At 39.7% G+C, this 21,726-nt stretch overlaps 1 protein-coding gene across 6 annotated transcripts in view; it reads left to right on the top strand.

Annotated features, from left to right (window-relative positions):
• MKLN1 (muskelin 1) overlaps window positions 1-21,726 on the top strand; it is a 97,204-nt gene that overhangs the window by 46,488 nt on the left and 28,990 nt on the right. For all 6 annotated transcript variants that reach the window (XM_030015514.2, XM_041123759.1, XM_030015516.2 and 3 more), the window contains 2 exons: window positions 4,940-5,052; window positions 20,615-20,827. In XM_030015514.2, coding sequence (XP_029871374.1) covers window positions 4,940-5,052; window positions 20,615-20,827 — 326 coding nt within the window. The remainder of the gene's footprint in view (window positions 1-4,939; window positions 5,053-20,614; window positions 20,828-21,726) is intronic.

Below are 21,726 nucleotides of genomic sequence, written 5' to 3'. Positions count from 1 at the left end.
TGTACTGTGTCTTGGAGATTTGGTTTATAATTCCATAGTTGAGGTGGAATTGATCTCCTGTGCTCTTACAGGGCAGACACAATTTTGTGTGAACAACGGTGTAGTCCATAAAGCCATACAATTTATTTTGGTAACAGAATTATAGACTATATAGAAACAATTCTATTAAAAAAAATAATTTTTTGTGGTTATATCCTGTTTGTTTAAACATTCATCTTTCTGAAATTTTCTGACGAGCCTGTTCTAGAAATAATAGCTAAGCAACCAGGATGATTTTTTTTGGTTTGCATTTCTCTTCTCTTTGGCAAGTGAAACTTTTTTTGAAGAAAAATGTTAGAGAAATGGTCTTTATTGTTGTGTTACCTCTGTTCACTCACTGGAGTGAAACTACTCTGTAATTTTGGTTGTACATCATTTTGCTTTTCCTTTCGTAGGAGGGAATTCTGTTTACTTCATTCTGTTAGATAAGTGAGAACAAATCTGTAGGTTGGGAACAGTGGGAGATTCAGAGCAGTGGGCACAGTGGGCCCATAGTATATGTGGGCAACCCAGTGGAAATGACGAGGCTAGTTCAAAAGCAGCCTAGAAAGACAAAAAAAATGAAGTGACAGCAGCAGACATGAAGAAGGATGCTGTTTTGCCTGAGGAAAACACTGCTATCCATAAGATATTTAAAGACAGGACTTGTGTACAAGATGAAGAGATCTCTGAAACAAAACACAGATGGCTTCTAAGCTCTGAAACACAAACAGCTGCTGAATCCTGGAGGTTATTCAACTTCATGGTGCTTTCATATTTGAGAGGAAGACTGTATGCCTACCCAGACCAGCTCTGGCCTGAAAAAACTTATATCCAGCCACTGTCTACACAGAACTGTGATTCAGAAACTGAGTGGTGTGATACTTCAAGAAAAGTTAAGGTCTGGCTTTATAGTTGTGCTCTAAGTGCTCCTTACAAAGTGGACAATGCTGCTTTCAGATAACTAAATCTATGGTTAATACATAGGGAAGGGGCGTCCTTTCGTAGAAGGCATTTGAGATCTCTTACGCCTAGAAGTTTTTACTTCTGAGACGAGCCCTTCTTAGTTCTAGGGACATTGATTCTCAAATACACTCTCAGCAAGCTTGGGGTGGTAGCAGATTGGGAGGGCTGTGGCTGACGAACTAGAGAATAGGGCTGTGAGTCAAAGGCACCCTGATGGGCTGAAGGGGAGAGCCGCGTGAGGTTCAGCCGAGACAAACGCAGAGCCCCGAACCTGGGATGTAACAGCTGCGTGCAATGGCGTGGGCTGGGGACCGACTGCATGGAAAGAAGATTTGCAAGCTGGTAGGCAGCTGAATGTGCGTCAGCGTTGTGTCCTTGTGGCGATGAAGGCCAGCCTCCTGCTAGGCCGTGTTAGCAGAAGTACGGCCAGCAGGTTAAGGGGAGGGATGGTACTTGAGGCCACATCTGGAGTACTGTGCCCAGTTTGGGATCTCTGGTACGATAAGGATGGTGACAATCTGAAAGTGAGCCTGGTGAAGGGCCACCGAGGTGGTTGGGGGCTGGAGCACGTGATGTATGAGGAGATGCAGAGGGAGCTGGTTTTGTTCAGCTGTTTTTGTTCGGCTTGCAGAAGAAAAGACTCATGGGAGGATCCTAGAGCTGTCTTCAACAAGCTGGTGGGAGACCATGGAGAAGTTAGCCCGACTCATTTTGGGAGGGTGCGGAGGGATAGGATCAAAGGCAATGGACACATTGAGGAAGGGAAAATCTAGTTAGATATTTGGGGGAAAAAAAAAAACAAACCGTAATGAAGATGATCAGTCATTGCAGCAGGGGTCCAGACAGTCTGAAATACCTATCTTTGGAGATATTCAAAGTGTAACTGAATACTTCCCTGTGCAACCTGGTCTGTTGCTGAAGTTAGTATTACTGTGAGGGGTTTGGGCGATGACTGATGGACCAGATGACTTGCAGAGGTGTTCTAGGTCCATAATTTTCTCATGTTCTATGGAGAACTGTTCTAGCAGAGACACGGAAATACCATTTGACCAATGTGTTTAGTTAAATGTGTCACCAGGATTGGAATGTGTTCATTGTGCCTATTTATTAGAAGGTAAAAACAGGGATGCTCAGGCATACCAAGCATCTTTTATCAGCCTGGCTTTAGCAATTTGCCCTGTAACATTCTGATCGGATGAGAAAGACCTGCTGTACCTGAATCCCACCAAAGATTTCACTACACGGGGAGGATGCAGTTAAGAGAAGCTAGAAAAGCTGACTTGGAGAACATATGTGAACCTAGACTGAAACTACCCCTGGTATTTAACAGGGATTGGAGGAGGCTGCTTTGCATACTCTTCTGAAAAATAGAACTTAAGGAGAGGTTAACAGGAAATATGTTAATTTTTGGGAACGTACGTTCTCTAATAATTTGACGAGTGCTTTGGCACCTTCTAGTTTTCCAGAGCGTAAGGGAAGAAGAGAATTCAGACATTATAGAAACAATTTTGACTGAGCAAGCAGTTTAGAAATATTCAGAGAACGTACTTAATTCAAAGTGTTGGATTTGTATTAAAAAATAAATGTAGAGGAGATAAGGTTAAGATGCTGAAGGAGAAATTTGACTTCCAAAATGTAGCTGGTAAAAGCTTTGGGTAAATATAGCCGCTTTCATGTTTTTCTTGTTGCCTTGCAGGTAGGTTTGAAAATTCTTCTGCTCTGTCCCTAAAGCAGAATAGAGGCTTGCTTTCATAAAGCTGCATCAATATTGCTGTGTTACATACTGCTCGGATACAAAGGAAGAATCCTTCTCTCTGCCAGAGCAAGATGCCCTGCTTGCATGTTGAGTTCCCTAGTGCTACTAAGTAGAAATAGTTATATTGATGTGAGACTGCTGTGCTCCCTTCAAGCTCTCCTGCTCCTGCTGCCTGGAAGTTTGTGGTCTCTTCCCTGTGTCTGCCTCTTGTTTGAGTATTTGCTGATATGTTGTTTACGTCGCAATGCCTGGGAGTGCTGGGCATGCATCCTGGGTCTGTCCTGGTTGGATCTGTGCATGCAGGGTGAAAAAATAACCCTCCCCACAAAATCTGAATTGACAAGTAGAGCAAAAGATGTGATACTGGTTGGGGAACAGAGTGAAGTTTGACTTTTCTTTAAAACCCAAACAAACAAAACCAAAGAAACAAAAAAAAGTAAAGAAAAAAACCCGAAAACCAAAACAACAAAAAAAACCAAACCCAAATCACCAAAAATCTAATTTTTCCTTATATCATGGGAGAACAATTGCAAACTTTGGAAGAACTATGAAAAATTATTTTCTTGGCATTACCAGCAACAGATGCATTTATGCATTAAGAAATGTTCCTTTAAAAATACAGAAACTTCCTATAAAAATATGTATATAGTTCTGTACTAAGTCATAAGACTAAAATTGATAGTCATTCTGAGTCTAGATAGTGATGGAGCCTTTCCTTCATCTGAGCTACAGTTTTACATCAAGATGAAACATAAATTTGGCACACTGTTCATGTGTACTTCTGTTATCACTGTCACTCTTGGACTCCGAAGATGCTCACAGTTTGCACTAGCTGTATGATTGTACTCCTCTTTCAGTGCTTACATGCCATTTAATTCTGTCAGCTCGATTTAGGTAACTTTCAAAATCTGAGTTTTCATCAGAGTCATTCAGGTTTGCTATTAAATTTCATCTGAGACAACAAAGCCTTTACAGGCAGGCATGACGTTTTGGCAAGGCCCCAATAGGATACTTAGCTGGTGCCAAATCTTTTATTTTTCTCGGCTATCAATGAAGCTGTTGTGGTAATGTGGGTTTTGTGAGCTGTGAGAATTTATGCGCACAAAGGGACCTGCTCTTTGCAGGGAACACTGGGAGCCCTGAGTCCAGTAGGAAGGGTAATTAAAGTTAATGAACCAGGGTAACCTTTCCATGGTGATGACCACTATCCTGATGGTAGGTAAGGGTCAGGGACTATTCCTATTTTATAATCGCACTTCTAACTCTGCTCTCTAATTGGTTTTGGATTAAAAAGTGGCCATTACCTCTATAATAGAACTGGTTTGTGGATTTTAAAAGAGTTTTTCAAAGCTGTGCAAGTCTTCAGTGGCTTGTTCTTCTTTGACTTGGCTTTGTGTTGTGTTTTTAATGCAGTCTAAAAATGAAGTATTTTTAGCATTTGAGACTAGATAGTGATGTTTCTATAATGGTTAGTTATCTCTTCATATCAGAACAGAGACTTCTTCCTTAAATGCTTCCCATGTTCAGAGGCTTCATCTGGTTTTATCAGTGAGTCTGAGAAGGCTTCGAACTTGCTGTGCACGGCGCGGTTGTGGGTTTAAGGTGACAGGCTCTGAAGATAGGCCTGAAACACTGACTTAAATCTGTAACTCTTCTACTTACTTGCTTTTGTGACATCAGGTAAGTTACTTTGTGCAAGGTATTCCCCTTGAAGAGGATTTCATAGTTGGAAGTAAATTTTTCTTTCTCAGAGATGGACTAAACAGAAGAGCTTTGCTGCTGCTATCTCAGAAGTCTTTCTGATATATCGATCTTGCACCAAACAGGGTACAAGCTGAGATGTCGTTGGTAGACTAAAATGCACAGTGTCTAAAATGTTAAATATTATTCATTTGTCTGTCTTGATTTTTAGTCAGAAGGCTGTGGATTTGATTGCCTCTTATGTAAATGTAGAAATAGAAAATGACTCCTTGAGAATTGGCTGTCTATCAATCCTAAAAACTTCCATTACTTAACCAAATCACACCACAGTTCTTTGTTTTGGTGACTGGTGCCATTTAAAGAGGAGCAGTGCTTTAAGTAAGAATCAGTTTCAATTTCTCTTCGGGTTGTTTGTCACAGGTGTTCCGTAGGTATTAGCCTGTTTAAAGGCATTCTCTTTTTAACATAGAATTAACATGTTACTCCTTTTTTTAATAGAAACTGTTTATTTGTTTGGCGGCTGGGATGGAACTCAGGATCTGGCTGACTTCTGGGCATACAGTGTGAAGGAAAACCAGTGGACCTGCATATCCAGGGATACTGAGAAAGAGGCAAGTTCTGCAAACATCCATATTGTTAATAATACAGGAATTGTTGCACGCAAAAATGCCATGCTTCTGAAGTGTTTGTATTGATGTGTAGTGTGCAGTGAGAGCCACAAAATTCGGACCTTCAATTTCTGAAGACTTTTGAAATGCTTACATTGGGAAAATGTGAGATGGATGTGGATCTGAAGTGTTAAGATTACTGTAGGGGAAAGGTTTATTTCTCAAGAGCAGATTGGCCAAAAATCAGTTCAGTGAGTAGAACACGAGTGAAATAATTTGATAGGACTTAACAACTAGACTTGCTAACAAACATTTTAAGCCTGATGCTGGTATTGAGCTTCAGAAACAAATTGTTTATTTCTTTAGTTTCTGTCAAAAATGAGTAGAAATGGACAACTAACAGACAGAAATCTAGAGGAGAGGGGTAACTGCCAGAGGCCACACAATCCCGAGAGCTTTTGTGGTATTCATTTGAGCCGTTTTCCTTGGCTTCTTTTGCTCACTATTTGACGTATGAAACCTTTGAAATGAATGTAGCTTGGGTTATAGGACGTAACAAAAAAAAGTCCAAGACCTTTGGCTTGTGTAATTCGTTCTACTGTATACTGTGTAAGGTTAAAGTTCCATGTGGTTATTGTGTTTTGAGTTTGTTACTTGTTTGTCAGAGCATAACTTAAGGAAATTCATGCAGCCTTTTCTTGAAGGTATGAAAGTTTGAGATTCCACCACTTTTTTTACAAATTTAGGTGTTGATTTCCTCAACTGTTTGAAAAAAGTATAAAAATGTCTTATTTCCCATTTGTATTTTTCCACTTTCTTGTTATAGCCAGTTTTGTGAGCTTCCATACCAGATTAAATAACACTTTAATATTGCCTTTTTTTCCTGGCAAAGGTGTTTAGAGGTTGTAATCAAGTAGGACAAATAGCCTGAGCTGAAAAAAATCTCACAGTAAGGCACTTCCCGTAGCCTTCAAATCTTTGTGTGTGTCATGCATTTACTGTTTCTAACATCCTTTACGAAATGGGCAATAACAAAACTGAACATGATTTTCTGGTTTCTATCATAATAGAGATGTATAAAAGTAAAATTTTCCTTACATTTTGTATCCTTATAAGTTGTTTATTCTTACTGTAAGTTGTGGTTTCTTTACTGTTAGTCCTTTCATCACTGTTCATGGCTATTCATTTGTTTACTGATACGATGCTGAAGCTGGATAGTCTTTCAGTGTCCAGTCCTGCAAGGCTGGGCTTGTGTTGCTTCTGTTTGTCTTGAACCATGGGCTTTACTATTTTTCTCGCTGTCTACCAATAGGTAACCTCCTTAAGATAAGGAGGGATGTGTGTGACATAACACCAAGGGGAAATTGGGACTCATCTCTTTTACTGACTGTATGGTAAACAGCTAGACCTTCCTTTCCTTTGCCTCCCTTTATAAGGAGGTTGGGAAAGTGAAGAGCAGCGATAGAAAAGAAGGCACAACAATTTTAATTGTCTCTTCTTTCACTTTTCTTCTGGCTTTGTAGCTGCGTAGTGTGTACGTTTGTCTAGCTCAGGATGCAGTGAAATAGGGCCTTCCTGTCAAAAAGGGGTTACCGTGTTTTCTTCCTGCACAAAGGAGTGTGCGTAGTTCTGGTGTTTAAGGGATTAATTTCCTTTCTTGCTGGGATCCTGCCGCATCCAGTTGAGCTTCTGTAAAGCTTGGGAGGCCTGGCTGGGATGCAAGGCATCCGTGGTGCCAGAAGCAGCGTATGTTTTCTCTTCAAGTTCCTCGTGCCTGACGCTAGCCGGGTAACGCTGGGATGGGAGAAAGAAAGGATGTGCAAAGGAGGGCTGCAGAGGAGACACAGTAGAAGAGTTGTGAGTTGATACGATAAAGTGGCTATAAAGGGGTTTTGGAGGTAAAAAAATAACAGGGTGCAATGGAAGGTCAGGAAATTCAAATGGAAGTTGAGAAGGGTCTTGGGCTGAGAGGATGCAAGATAGGGGAATTTAAAAGAAAAATTGAGAATGAGATGAATGTATGGGGAATTTTGAAGAAGAGATGTACTTAATAGAGAAAAGTGCGAAGAAATGTGTGTGGCTTTAGAAATGGAGTTCTAGAAAGACTGCATGGATATAGGCCGCAGAGGAGTTCAGAAGAAGGCCTGCCGAGGCATAGTTCAGGGTTTTGGTGACTTACGGAGGTACGGTGAACTGGCGGCTTCTGTACTTGCAAACCAGCAGTGGTTTGGGTTTTGTTTTGTTTTGTTTTGCTTTTTTTTTTTTCCTAAAGCAATCTGGATAAAACCTGATTTAGAAATGAAAAGGTCAGTCCCAAATGTTGAGAAGTAAATTAAAAAACAAAGATTCCAGATGTTTCTCTAATAGGGACATCCACTGTTCACAAACAATTTGCTAAAAGGAAATGTCTGTTGACATGGAATTTTAAAAAATATTCAGAGTAGATTCCAGTAGGACTTAGTCTTGGTTTTGTGTTGTTTTGTCCTGGTTCTGCTTCTAGCTCTTTTGTTTTAATTAATCGGTGACAGTGGTTAAATTAGCCACTCAATAATTAAGCTTGAATAAGAATAGAATGTGATAAAAGTTGCATCTTACCCAGTGTTATTGTAGGGGTAACACACAGTAACGCTTTTGGGATAAAGGTACTGGTAGCTTCTGTTGCAATGCAGCGTGACCTTTTCAGTAAACTCTGCTGCTGCTGTTTTTCAAAATTTGCCAGTGAGCTGGAAAAATGTCTCTTTGTCACCTGAAGTTGCATTTGTGATTTTTAACAGTTAGACTACCAAAGCTAATTTTCCGTAGTCCTTTTTACGTCAGGAAAAAATGCTCACAGCACTGCTGGAGTAGCTGATCACTTACAGTCTTAAAAAGGGGGGGTCTACAGGACCTGCTTGCAGTGTTGGGCTGAACTTCCAGCGTACGTACCACAGCTGCTGATAGACAATCAGACCTGAATTAGAACTTCCTTACCATCCCTTCAGTGTATGGATCTGGCAAGGCTCCTGCAGTCCTTGTCAAATCATCCTCCTCCAAGCCTGCATCTTTCCAAGGAGATGCACTATGGAGCAGCTCATGACCCCTCAACTGTACCCACAACTTCGGTCCTTGTGTCTCCCCTCGGAGTGCTCAAACATGCAACAGCTCTACAAATCAGTTAGCATGAGGCATAGTCAAAACATGTTTAGTCTAAGAGCCTTAAGGGTTTTTACCCTGAACAAAGTGGAATGTTCTGACAAATGCCATTGTTTCCAGGGGTTTATTAGTGGTTGTAGATCGGTAGACCTCTCCACTGTTTGGGAATAAATAGTTTTGAAAAAACAAACCTTGTCATTCCTTGGGCATTTTGATCCTAGGCCAGTGTCAATTAATAGAGAAACTTAATGTGTGTGTTTTGATGTCTAATATTTCTGGTTTCCAAGCAGCAACTTTCTCTTTTGAAGGCCAGTTTAGTGAAATTCAGTACAGGAGGACAGTTTAAGTGAACTGTAGGAAAGACTTCGCTTGATATAAATTGATATTATGTGGATTTTTAAATAGGATCAAAATGCTGAGGGATGTTGATGCCTCTGGAGATTTGATAAAGGAGAATAAAGAATCGTGATAGTTGGCATATTTGGTATGTCACTAGTATTCCTGTGCCTTGATTCAGTATTTCCTAGAGACATGAGAAGAGTTACAGGATCTCCCTTCAAACAGTGTGTTACTACACAACTTGGTAGCTTCTGTGGTGCATATTTGTAAATATGGTATGTTGACTCATCCTCATTCTGGCTTTTTTAGAGGAAAATCCTGCTCACAGATCAGCTCTGTGAAGGTCGTGGAAATTGTGTAAACAGGTTAGGTTTAGTTGATGCTGTGTTTCTCAAAAACTTTTTAAGTGTTTCTTGCCAAAGGTACAAGTGAAGGTCTTTGTCATGGGTTAACTGGTTGAGAGGATAAATTGCTTTTCACAATGAAGGAAAGCGTAGGTCAACAAGTGCCTACTGTTCAGTAGGTTCAAAATGATATAGAAAATCGGTGTATTGTTAGGTGACAGTTTGCTGCTAACACCAAGTGCTTTTCCTGGATACTGAAAGTGAAAGCTGACAAGTGTAGAAAGATCTCATAATAGTGAGAGCCAGGGTGAATTTCATCTGCTACTGTATTTTGATTTAAATTTTCTATGGTGTCTGCATGCTTTTTTTTACGTTTGTTGACATGGATGAATTTACCCAAAGCTTCCAACATCGTATTACCCCACAAGCATTTTATGTATTTGTAAGCGTTTGTGACACTTATGACTGATGTTTGGGTTTGGTTTTTTTTCTTTTTTTTTTCCTGGTGTGATGCAGAAATATGTAAGCTTATCTATGTAAAGCTTTTACCCTATGCTGTTTTAAGTGTAGGAACTGAACTAATCTCAAATATTGACTTCTTCCCACGGATGGTGATACACTTTGGAAGACACTTTAAGTAACTTGAGGGGTTGTTTTGTTTCAAATACTGTGATGTTTATGGACTTGATCTAATATACTGACTCTGCCATGTCCTACTTCTCAGTATTTCCAGTTATACAGATGCTCAGTTGTACAAGATGCCTGGTGCCACAAAAGCACATAGGGAGAAAGCAGCTGTCCCCAAAAGCCTGCAATAGAAACTTGGATACTGCAGATACACCTCTGAGCCAGCTTCCTAAATAGTGTAAAAGCCTACAAAAGTAGGGACAAAGAATGCAGAAGCTGAAGTGAACCAAATGAGAAGTATTCTAGGCCGCTCCTAAATATTGCATGCTAATGTTTTATTTTCCTCCCTGCTTAGTAGCATAATAGTTTTAAAGTGTTCTAGCCACTGTGCTTTCTCCAAAATGTTAGGCTTTCCGATATGCCTGACTGACTTCTCCAGTGATTTCCACATAGGCAGCCTAAAACAAAAAGACCCTGTTGAGGGAAGAGTACCTTGAGATTATTTTTTTTTTTTTTTTAAAGTAAACTTTTTGGAAAAGATCTTCAGCTTTTAAAGGTAACTTCTTATTTGCTTGTGCTACCTTGTGTGCCTAAGGAGCTTTGTCCTTTTAACCCTTGTTTATTTGTCTTTTTTAACTTTGAAATTTTTTTTAAAGAAAAGATCATCCATATTTTAAAACAGCTCTGGGTGTTAAGTTATTCAGTTCCGTCACTAGGTGCCTGTAGTTCTTGCTTCCAGCATAAAAAAGTGCAGAAAACCAGCCAAACTTTAGTTATTCCTAACACCAGATGTTTCAATGTGTGGAAGTCCCTTTCCTCCACACATTGATGTTGAAGTCAGTCTTGTAGAGAAGGGAGTACTTAAATAAATGCATTATGCACAGTGTTCTGAAGCGGGCAAAACTTTGGCAGTCCTGGAGCTTGTGTGTGCCAGTCTTCAGATTATACGTGGATTTCCAAACCATCATAAAGCCTTCAGTTGCAAAGGGTGCAGCTTGTAAACTACTTTTACACCTATAAGTAATGCATCATGCATAGTTGGTTTGTGGTGTTTCTGTTCTGATAAAAATCACCACTTCAACTCTAGCTTATGATGAGTTTACTGCTCTGATCTCTGATCTGGAATGCAGCTTTATTTTACTTAAATGACTTTATTAGGAAGTTATTGCATCATCCAGTTCCCTGTAAATTGCAGATGAGGCAGTATACAGAGACACGCTAGGGTGGCTGTGAATGCATCTTGGGGAAGATGACATGTTATTCAACTGCTTAAAGTATTACAGAATTTTCAGGTAAGGATTTAGTGATGTGATGGATATTGTTATAAGGAATGCTGATTTATATCCTTTTGGGTTTTAAAGATACAGAAATACACACCTGTAAGGCGAGCCAGCTGGAATCGCTGGAACCCTGCATTTCCCACTGAATGGATGGGGAAGAAGGATTTTAAAGAAACAGGAGAGTATGTGGGGGTAGAAGATGGGAGGAAAGCTTATTCTTTTGCCAGCAAGGTGAAAGTGGCTTCACACACCGATCAACTTTGCCTTGGAAGTAGAGTAGTCTCTTATTTCAGCTAGACTGTGAAAGACTTCTGTTACATTAACTTTCCTCAAGCTGTACAAATACAGAAATCCCTGAAGAAATATTGGTTATCCCAATACGGTAACATAGGGGAAGCATTCTCAAGTAGTATCATAGACAAATTCTTAGCTAAATTGTCTGGATAATTACATGCTTGAAAATGTAGTAAGTTTTTGTGGACCTTGCTGCTAATGATGTATTTCTGCCACCGGGTTTTGGAGGTAATTAGGTCTTAAGCTTTCTAGACTGTCTCAAGAGCATATACTGGCAGAATGGATAGTGCATTGATATGTTGAGTTCTCAGACCTGAAAGAACTTAGTATGCTTAATAAGACTTAGTCCATGAATTTTCCAGGGCTTGTATGTGATGGAGACTTTATTGATACTTAGATTCAGGAACTGTTGGGTTCTAGTCCTTGCATTGCCCCATGCATGCTTTGTTTTCAGTGCTCTGTCTTTATAAGCTTGTCCACATATGCTTGCTGCCATGCATTATACTTAGTCTTCTTAATATATGCACGGTGCTTCACAGACCTCCAGTGCAAATACTTGCACTGTTTCTTGGCTGATTTTCCTGTGTGGATTATTGTGAAGTTGAAGATGCCTTGTTTCTGAGGCTGTGACACAGTAGAGACTACCTGTGTGCTGTACTTCCAGTGGTAACTGGTGCGATTCCTGCAGCTGGATAACTAAATTATGTTCTGAGAATAGCTGAAAGGTGATATAAACAAAAAATTCACAATCTACATCCTTCCTTATCTATCAATAGTTCAAAAGAAGGCATGGCAGTCTCCACAGTTCTGTTTTTTTCAATGCCAAACATATTCTGTTCTGATATATTTCTGTGTTTTTTCTCTTGCGATGTTGCTGTAATAGCTAACAGAGGAAGCCTGCATTAAACTGTACTTAGTATCTGTATACCTGAGATGGCAATCTCATAGCCATGGGGTTAGCCTGAGGGGAAAAATTATACAGCCACTTTTATGACTTTCTAACACCTCTGGGTACAAACTACTCCTTTGTCATCTGTTTAAGACTGTCTTTGCTTTCTCAGAAACATCTGAGAGCCTGTGGCTGTCAAAGTATTTAGACTTGTAATTTCATGTTTGTTTATCACCAGCTTTTCAAGGACAATTAGTTAGAAAAAAAAAACCCTTCAAAAATTCTAGCCTTGCTGCATCCTCATCTTTGTGGCTAAACAGTCCATAAATTACTAGTTTTTTTCAGCCTGCTAGCCTGTTGGTCTGCAAGTGTGACTGTAGCTAAGCCGAATAGTTAGCATCTATGGAAAAATCTCTCTTGGCTGGATCTTCGCTAGCCATTGTTACTGGTAATGAGAGGACAGTGTGAACTTATGATGCATGCAAAAATGACCTCATTCAACATCCTGCGATTGTTAATGGGGTTAGTTAAATTCGGCACACGAGGGATGTTGTCCTGAGGGCCCATCTCTCAGAGCTGGTGAAAGCTCTGGTTCTGTGGTGGGTCATCTGTTATATTTCATCAGTGTTACTGAAAGCAAAGCTGAGCAGTTGATGTGTACCAAAGCAACAATTTACTTGTTAGAATTTAAGAAGCTACGTTTTTATTCCTGTAGTATCAGTGTGAGTAGCAATCAGTTTGCAGGTAAATTGTGCCTTTTGTTAGAAATAGCACAGTATTGCTGTCCTTTTGCCTCAAGGTTGTCTTGTACTAGGGTATTACTTCAGTGCTTCTCTTGTTTGCGTTTGTAAGCTGAATCATGTAGGCTGGGTGACTTATTTTTGTAAACTAAAGCCTAGACAAGACCTTCGTATGCGTTCCTGCAACCTGCTTCACGTAAATGAAAGAATTATTTCACACTGTTTGCATGCTTGAAGCTCTGTGAGTTTTTTTTCCCCTTTCCACTATTCCACTCGCTTGCCTAGAAATTCTCTTCGTCATAGGATGCCTTGGTTTACTGCAACATGAGATCCACAAGTGTTACGCATTGCTGGAAGGCCTCGATGGTACCTTGGTGTGAGAGCAAGCCAAGTAAGAGCACATAGCTCAGAAATGACCCAGGCATGTGGCTCCGCTGCACTGGCAGTAAAGCAGGCATCGGTTGCCAAAGTTGTTTCTGCACTGTAGGTAAACTCATGCAACACAGCTGTCAAAAGCAGAATATCAGTGCTTTGGAAAGTTTGTGAGTGAATTCATAGGGCACACTTTATTTCTTCAGAGATGTGTTAATCAGGGTTCATCAGAAGCCAATAGATCATGTGATAGTTCATTCCTTTATGAAAATACTCTGGAATTAGTTGTTTCTGCAAGCAGGCCTGCTGAGAGACTAATTTTTAACAGGCAATATCATGGGAACAGAACATTAAGCATCTCTTCGTTTTCATAGCAATGCTCATGTGCTGCACTGAGTCTGTGCTCGTCTGTGCTGTGATGAACCTGCACTGATCCCTGAAGGATGGAGCAAACAGTCTGAGTAAAGTCTTATGTAGGTCTGGAAGGGATGGTTCCCTCATGGGTCATCAAATCCAGTCCACTGCGATCATAAGGATCATGTCGTATGATCTCTGAGCTTAATCATTTGACTTATGAGCTCATTGAACTGTTTTTCAAAAATAGAACACCGGGCCATTTATTTTTTACTTCTAGTGTAAGCAGAAAAAGTCTCTTTGTGGAAGGCTCAGCTTGAGGCCATTAAGTATCAACAGTGAGAAATTAGGACTATCCCAAGTGTGTGTATGCTTTTAGGAAGAAAAAAACCAAAACCCCTTCATCCTGTTTTTTTGTTTTCCCACCTTAAAGAGCTGAATCAAAACTGTGTGCTAAAAGCTGCCTCTGACTTTAATCTGCTCCATCATGTCTGAGTCAGATGCCCAGAAAGGACTTTGCAACTAAATCTATTTAGTTGCATTGCTATAGGAGGGCACTTGTAAGGAGATTAGCTATAGCTCAAATGCTATGTCAACTGCCTGACCGAAGGATATCTTCCTTGTCTTAGCTGTGGCTAGACTTATTAATAGTTAATTATTTGCAAATACTTGTCAGAAACGTTTTGATATCTAAATCTAATATTTGTCATAAGACGTTTAACTCTTGTGTGTGAAAAATTGAGTAGACCTATGGCTTTCCACTATTCACCCTGGGGAGTTCTAACCATCATGACTCTTAGCCAGGTTCTGATCTATTTAATAGGCTTCCCAAAATATTTATTGGCAGAACATATTTAACTTTTATACTCTCAAAGAATATTCTGTATAGCTGGTACAGCAGCTGTAAAAGTAAGTTGGAATATCTGTATTCTTGCATAAGTAGCAGCAAGAATATTAGAGTGGAAATGCGTGGCTGCTGACCTAGTGCAACTGTTAGCTTCATATGCTGCTTTAAGCTTTTACTTCAGGCAAACTTGCAGAGTAATTGAATGAATGGAGTGTACATTCAGCATCCAGAATATGTTTTGTGGAGCTAGACTCACATCTTGTGCTCCTAGAAACATTTGAGATCCCAGTTTAATCTTTTGCTGTATCTACCCCACGTGGCATTCAAAGGTTTTTAAGTCTAGTGCTAGAGCTGTCAAGTCTTGACATCAGATGACACGTGTAGCACTGACTTCTGCCATCATACAGGGTAGGAAAAAGTAGCTGGGATATGCTGTTCATGGGAGGGTCTTGCACGCTTAAGAAACCCTTATAGACGGTGCACAGCCCTAGCCGTGTGCCTGTGCTGGGCTGCTCTGGCCACGAGTGCTGTCTGATGCTCCGGTTTTGTGCCTGAATGTGCAAGACCCTGTTCCCTCTCGTGACTTGGCGCTCCTGGCACGTGTTTGGTGACCGCGTGGACATTAGAAGCAAAGCAATACATCAGCCTCTGCTCATTTTGCTTTGTGTTTTGGGCTGACGGGCAATACAAATGCCCAATGCTACTGTAAAAACCAACACATTCAACTCTTGTTACGTTTCTGGCACCCCTAGGTTATGAGAAACTTAAAATGCTTTCTGTAAGCAACTTGTATGGGATGAAAGTGTTTTATTTTGTGTATGGCTGTAGTTTTCTTCTCTTGCTGAATTTAGTACTTGTCTAGAGTAAAGCAAATAATTTTGAGCTACAGCTTAGATTAAACATTTTGGGAGTATGCATTAGCTGAAGACTGGCATTGATAAAGCACTAACAAGCTCTAATCTTAAAAAGAGTATAGACTTGAATGAATGCTAAGAATAATATGCATTTCCTTTCATTTTCAAGATTGTGGAGGACTATTCCTTTTTTTGGGGGTGGGGTGGGGTGGAGGAGGAAATGAATTATACTCTGAAACTGGGAAATGAGAGCAATTAATCTCTGCAGTTGTGTGTAGGCAGGAGGGACTATTTGTTGCATGACAGCCTGATCTCAGCACTGGAAACAAAGTAGGTTGTTTGTGTCTTTTTATGTCCTCGTCCTAGTTTGCTTTAGGACAAGAGCATTTACCTCATGACGCTTATTTTTGAACTTTATACTGGAGGCAGTGTTCACATTCCATTCAGTCTTTTACAGCACCAAGAAGGGAGAATTAGTCAGCTGTTCTTTGTTTTTATTTCCCTGACTCTTGAACAGGGTCCAGGCTTGCTCCTGAGGTTTTTCATCTGGATCAGTCTGAATAAAACAGATTTTCTTGCAGCTGAAAACCCTTTATTTGCAAAAGGTTGTGATAACCAAAAGAAGCCAAGCTCCCCCAGTTTTTGTTTGGGGGTGGGATGGGGAGTGGAACTGGCTTCCTGCAGTCCTGTTCACATTAAAGCAGGTTTGTAGGACATTTATTTAAAAACAAAACAAAAAAATGAAAGCTATCATGTTTGTGCCTTAGCAGAGCATGCCAGGATGCTGTTGCTAAGATGATGCATGCTGATTCAGGCATAAATAGTTATTTGAGGAGACCCTACCCTAAGGAGTTGAGTCCCAATCCTTTCTCTCCTGTATAGGAACAAATCAATTATTCTAAGGAGGCAGTGTTGTCTCTCGGTGCTGTTGTGTTGCTTTTTGAAAACGTTTTGTAAGTTAGTCCTTAAGTGGGATAATTGCTTTCAGCATTTGCAAGTTAAATGAAGAAAGCTCTAATTAGATTTTATAAAGTGGCTTAGCATGTTGAGAAGGCTTTTCATAAAGTATACTGTGTATTCACTTGGCGTTGCACAATTGAATTTCGTGTAGCACTGACGAAACCAAAAAATCCTATTTGGTCTTGGTCGCTCCTGGGCGCTTAAAGGATTGAAAGCCTGTCTTAGGTACTCCTAGCTGTACATAATCTCTCCCTTTCCCTGTCATCCCACCCTCATCAGGGCATTTATCTGTATTTTAGAAACTGGAAGAGTTGCATCAAGACAAACCTGCTTGAGGAAGGATATTAGAGTAGGGCATAGAAGCTTGGTATTTTGTAGCACTTTAAAACAGGGCCATGGCACACACTCTTTAATGTGTTTTAGCTGTTGTTATGCTGTGCTAATTGTACGCTGGTGCTGGATGGCAGAGAGCCATTCTGTTCAGGCTAGTCTTAGCTCCATGTGGGCACTTACTGAGTTCCACAGAAACCAAACAGTGCCTATGCTTAGTAATCTTTGGTATTGTTTGGTGTCCTGTAGGTTAGAAATGTGATATGCTAATGCTTTACTATTGCCATCGCAGCCTTGGCATAAGCGGAGGGACTGGCCAAAGCAGCGTAACACATTGCTTACCATCTGAATAAGAACTTAGCTTAGTCACAAGCTTCTTTCACGTGTGTTTTCTGCAGTGTGTGAGCCAGGAGCTTCCTGATGAGAATTGGAAAGAGTCCCCAAAGCTGGTGTGTGTTCAGATCGTTTGGGCACTGTTGCTGGACGTGACTTACTAGAGTCTGTTTTAACTAAGATGCACTCTGTTTGGGAAGTAATACCTCTACTAAATCAGTAAATCAGTTTTTGAAGCTTCACCTGCAAAAACGTAGATCCCACGTGTGAACAGCTTTGAAGACAGTTTGATGAAACTAGATCTAAAGAACAAGTATTTAACAAGAAGTCTTGCATTGATTTGTTATGAGTTCAGATAACCACAAAAGCAGATGAAAGGAAACTGGTCAAAACTGTTATTTGCCTTCTGCTCTGCTTGAGAAGGCTTGGGCTTGTTTAATCTTTTGTGGTTATCAGTGTGCGGGTGGAACTGTCTTTATTAGCTGCAAATATGTTTGGGAATGGCAGGTAGTAGGTTTAGAGGAGTAGCAAGTACAATAGATACTTTTTGTGTGTCTGAAGTTGATCTTTGGTGATAAGGCCCAAATTCAAATAAGGGTATAGAGATCTCTAGGAAGATCCACTCACCTTGGGATGTTAACTCATGGGTCATCAACCAACCTGCATCCTGACAGGAGGGGACAAAAGGTTGTTCTCCTGCTCTCTAACCATACTTGGATCTCTTCAACCATAGGTTAAAGAGAGTCATGTCTATCATGGTCAATTTTTCTCACTTGTTGCTTATAAGGGGTCAAGTTCTCTGAACGCTTCTGGAATCAACAAACTTTCCCATTTGAATTTGGTGGGTCACTTTCTCCATGACAAGTTGTGGCAGCATGTTCTTTGTCTGAACAACAGGCTTGCTATTGTAACCGCATGATGTACACGTCTTTGAATGAACATTTGCAACCGCCCACGGGCTCTTGATTCACTTAACCACATGTGCCTTGAAGTGTTTTATTCATTTTCAGTGTCTGCCCATATCTGTCTTTTTAAATGGACTTTGTGTCCCCCTTTGAAGTATATACATATTACAAGGACTTCCATGGTCAAATTGAGTAGCTTTCAAGCGAAGACAGATTTAGGCCTTTCCCCTCTTCTGCCTCAAATGTCAAATCAATGTGTACCACTGTTTAATGGAGTTATTTACTCGTATTGGTAAACATGTAGTCTAAATTGGAAGCTTTTGGCAGGTTCCATGTGATCTTCTAAGTGATATGCAGGAATAACTCCAGTTTTCTTTGAGAAAAGATTGCGAACTGGATGAAGTTTTCTTTATTACAAGAGATAGTTCATGCTATGGCAGGCTCTGCAAGCTGGTGAAATTAAAGTTCTTAAGTGAACTTGAGGTGATAATGTGTCTGTGCCTGTAAAAATGAAATGGTGAAACTTAAAACCTTTAGTAGCTCTCTAAAAAGGCGGATATTACTGTGTGAGATGTGACCAATACATATCTCAAGAATGAAGATATTTTTCCTGAATTCTTTCTCATTTTAACATAGTCTTAGGAGTTGAAATTTTTTTGTTGTATACTTAGCCAGTCTAGTACCGGTGCTATTGATGCCAGTGGCTTGAAACTGGTATTGTAGGTTCTAAGTGTCTTAGACTTACGTCTGTACTTAAACAAATTTCAGTTGAAGGTGCAGCTTTTCTTCAAGGCAAAGCAGGTCTGGAGATCGATAAATTGGAGATTTATTCCTGAAAGTGCCAAAGATGTTATCTGAGCAAATTTAGTAGGATTCACTTTAGCCCATAGAGCATATAGAGGTGAGGGAGTGGGGGAAGATACTTAAATCAGCAGGTTCATTCAATTAAAAAAACTGCAATGACCTGACAAAGAGGGGAGAGTCAGGAAGCACAGGTGGGTCTTAATGCTTCATCTACGAGGCAGCTGTCCCAAGGCAACTGTGTGCTCTTTGGCAGGGGAACAGTGGCATATCCTTAAGTGTTGCAGCTGCATAACTAGAGATGGATGTTCTCTACGGGGCTTACTTTCTTGTGAATCAGGAGCAACCTTTGTGAATACTCAAATCGGTACTTTTCATGCAGAGAAACTGCCCTTTATGTTTGGAACGGGGTCCTTTGGAAGATACTGATTTGTATTTTCTAGGAACAAGATAAAGTATGTTGCTGCCTTCTCTGTCAACTTCTTGTGACCAAAGGCAATGAATGAACTTTTGCTGCATTTCAGGATTTTATGCTAGTGTTTTGTGCTATGAGTATTTTTTTCAGAAAAGAAAATTATCTTAATTACCATGAAGTAACTAATCCTCAAAGCTGTACTGATTGCTGACATAATGCTTCATATTTACAAAATATGAACAATTCAGTTCACCTCTTCAGATTGTTGTTTGAGTTACTGTAAACAGTTTCTTGCAACTGTTCTTTAATCAAGAAATTGAATTCTATAACATGAGTAGTAAAGTTTTGACTACACAAATGTGAAGTTTCCTTTCATATTTCATCCAACTTAGTGAAATATATTCCATCAGTGTACTTTAAGTTTAGTAATAATTTCAGCATAATTTTTTACATGAAATGGTACAATTACGAAGATTTGTTTTCTGTAAAGGCAGTATTTGGTAGCACTTGGAGCAAATATTGTGCTGATTATTTGGTGTGGCATGGCTACTTTTCTTTAACAGTAAGTCTTCTAATAAATGGTGATTTATATTACATATTTGCTTAATGGCATAATCTTTATTTTTCAACAGATTTTAATAGATTTTTTTTTTTCTTTCATACTTCAGTCTTCTGTACATTTTACCTTTTTTTCACTTGAAGTCTTTTCAGTTTTCATGTGGGTTTCCAGACTCTCAAAGTTAGCTAGCCAGCCTTGTTCTGGCATCCTCATTTACAAAGTGCCAAAATTATGCAAACGAAGACCAAATAAACTATAGAGTTTATCTATAAGCGTGATGCCAGTTTTTACTTTTTCTTTTGTCTGATCTTTTGCAAATAGGCTTCGCACATCTTGATTTCTAGTATTTTGGAGTACAGAAGTATCGCTTATGCTTCAAGATGAGTGTGCGAAGGCTCTCAAAGTTAGATTTGGGAAGCAGAAAGGATACTGCCCAGTAATGTGTAGCATCGTTGTAATGCCATTGAATAAATTACTCTATGATTTAAGTTGAGCACTCCTGGATGGATAAGCACATAATAATTTGACAGGGGCCCTCTGTGTTTCTCTTGAAGACCATAACTCATGGCAGTTTTGCTTACCGTGGGAAACTTTCTTGTAGTTGGAGGCTGGAACGGCCGTATCTATTTGTGAAGGACAGGGAGTGCTTTTATTACCTTCAAATACCCATTACGGGATATGATTGCTTGTGGGAGTGTCTGGTTATGATCTGTTAGAAAACAGCCTATTAATAAAACAGAGGCTCTTGTAATAGAGCACTTCTTAATCTTCTTCCTATGTAGTTATTTATAGGCTGTGACATCTTAATTTGCCTCTCATGTGCATCAACTTCTGTTATTTTAAAAGATCAAGTAGCTTTTACACGCCTCTGAGAATCACTTCTGGAGGAAACAGTCTGTTTTCTAAGGAATGTTACAAAAAGGCTTTAAGTCATGAGTTTATTGTAAAAAATGTGTTAAGCTTTTTGCTGGTGTCTTTCTAAAGGACAAAGAAATTATGGAATGTCCTGATATATAGATACTTATATATTGATCCTGTATTTGTCTGATTACAGTCAGGATCTTCTTGACTCTCAAAGGTTTTCCAGTTGCTGATAGTACTTATTTGCCCTTAATGAGTGTGCAGTCTCCTACCTGGAGCAATATTAAATATATTATTCTCTTTATTTTTCTGGTCATTTTCTTTATTAGAGTGGTCCTAGTGCCAGATCTTGTCACAAGATGTGCATTGACATTCAACGAAGGCAGATCTACACGCTGGGACGCTATCTGGATTCCTCCGTGAGGAACAGTAAATCTCTGAAAAGTGACTTCTATCGCTATGACATTGACACAAACACATGGATGTTACTAAGTGAAGATACTGCAGCGGATGGAGGTCCAAAGCTGGTGTTTGATCATCAGGTCAGCTACACCGATACTCTTAGTGCAAGTTCTCAATGTTTGCGAATCAATTTGATCATAGCCTCCTGCAATTTAGAAGTGCTGTACTGGGTAACATAGGAGTGACGAGGAAGGCTGTGATCTGCATTCAGTTAAATTCTAATAGTATTGTTGTCCAATGCCACTGACTACTGGTATTCTAATCAAATTGAGTCAGAAGAGTCATAAAAACCTTTGTAAACGAATTCATTTTAGTAAGACACATTTTATTAAAGCTCAAAGCAACAGTTCATCTGGTTTTAATCAGTCTCGTTGAGCTGGGTTTGCGGATCTGGTTACTCAGAGGACATTGGGGAACAACTTGCAAAGCTGTGTATGGTACCTTCAGAAGAATACTGTAAGCAAGCTGCTGAAATGAGGCCAACAGGATCAGGATTCTTTCAAAATTGGTTATCTTTTAAAATTTGTAGAATGTGCTTGCTTTGTAGAGATTGAAACACCTTAGAGGAGTGGCTACTAATCTTTTAAAAAGCCACACCTGTCCGTGTGTTCAAACTGAATATTTTTTTTTACTTCTGTTGTGTGTTTAATGGCTTTTGTGTACTTGAAAAAGGTATTTTGTTCTTAATTGATTTTTATAAAGCATGGCCAAGAAACAGCACATCAGTACTCATTCTTCAAGCAGCCCAAGAACTGCTTTTATTGGTACTAGCTGTTTTGTAACTAAAGCTGTTGTTTGCCAGCATAATATGTGTTTCTGCTGACACCGAAATTTAAAGATACGTGTTGTCTGCAGAACAAAAGCCAATCAGTCTTTCTGTTCTATTAATAACGAATACCAGTCTCCCAGGTGTTGGGGAAAAGGCAAAAGTAAATTGTCAGCTGGCAAGGCTACTCTGGGTACCTTGTTTGCCTGCTTC

The sequence above is a fragment of the Aquila chrysaetos genome, chromosome 5 (assembly GCF_900496995.4).
Source record: "Aquila chrysaetos chrysaetos chromosome 5, bAquChr1.4, whole genome shotgun sequence".
NCBI classification, from domain to species: domain Eukaryota; kingdom Metazoa; phylum Chordata; class Aves; order Accipitriformes; family Accipitridae; genus Aquila; species Aquila chrysaetos.
The sequence above is the reverse complement of the archived record's forward strand: the minus strand, read 5'-3'. Positions and strand labels throughout refer to the sequence as shown.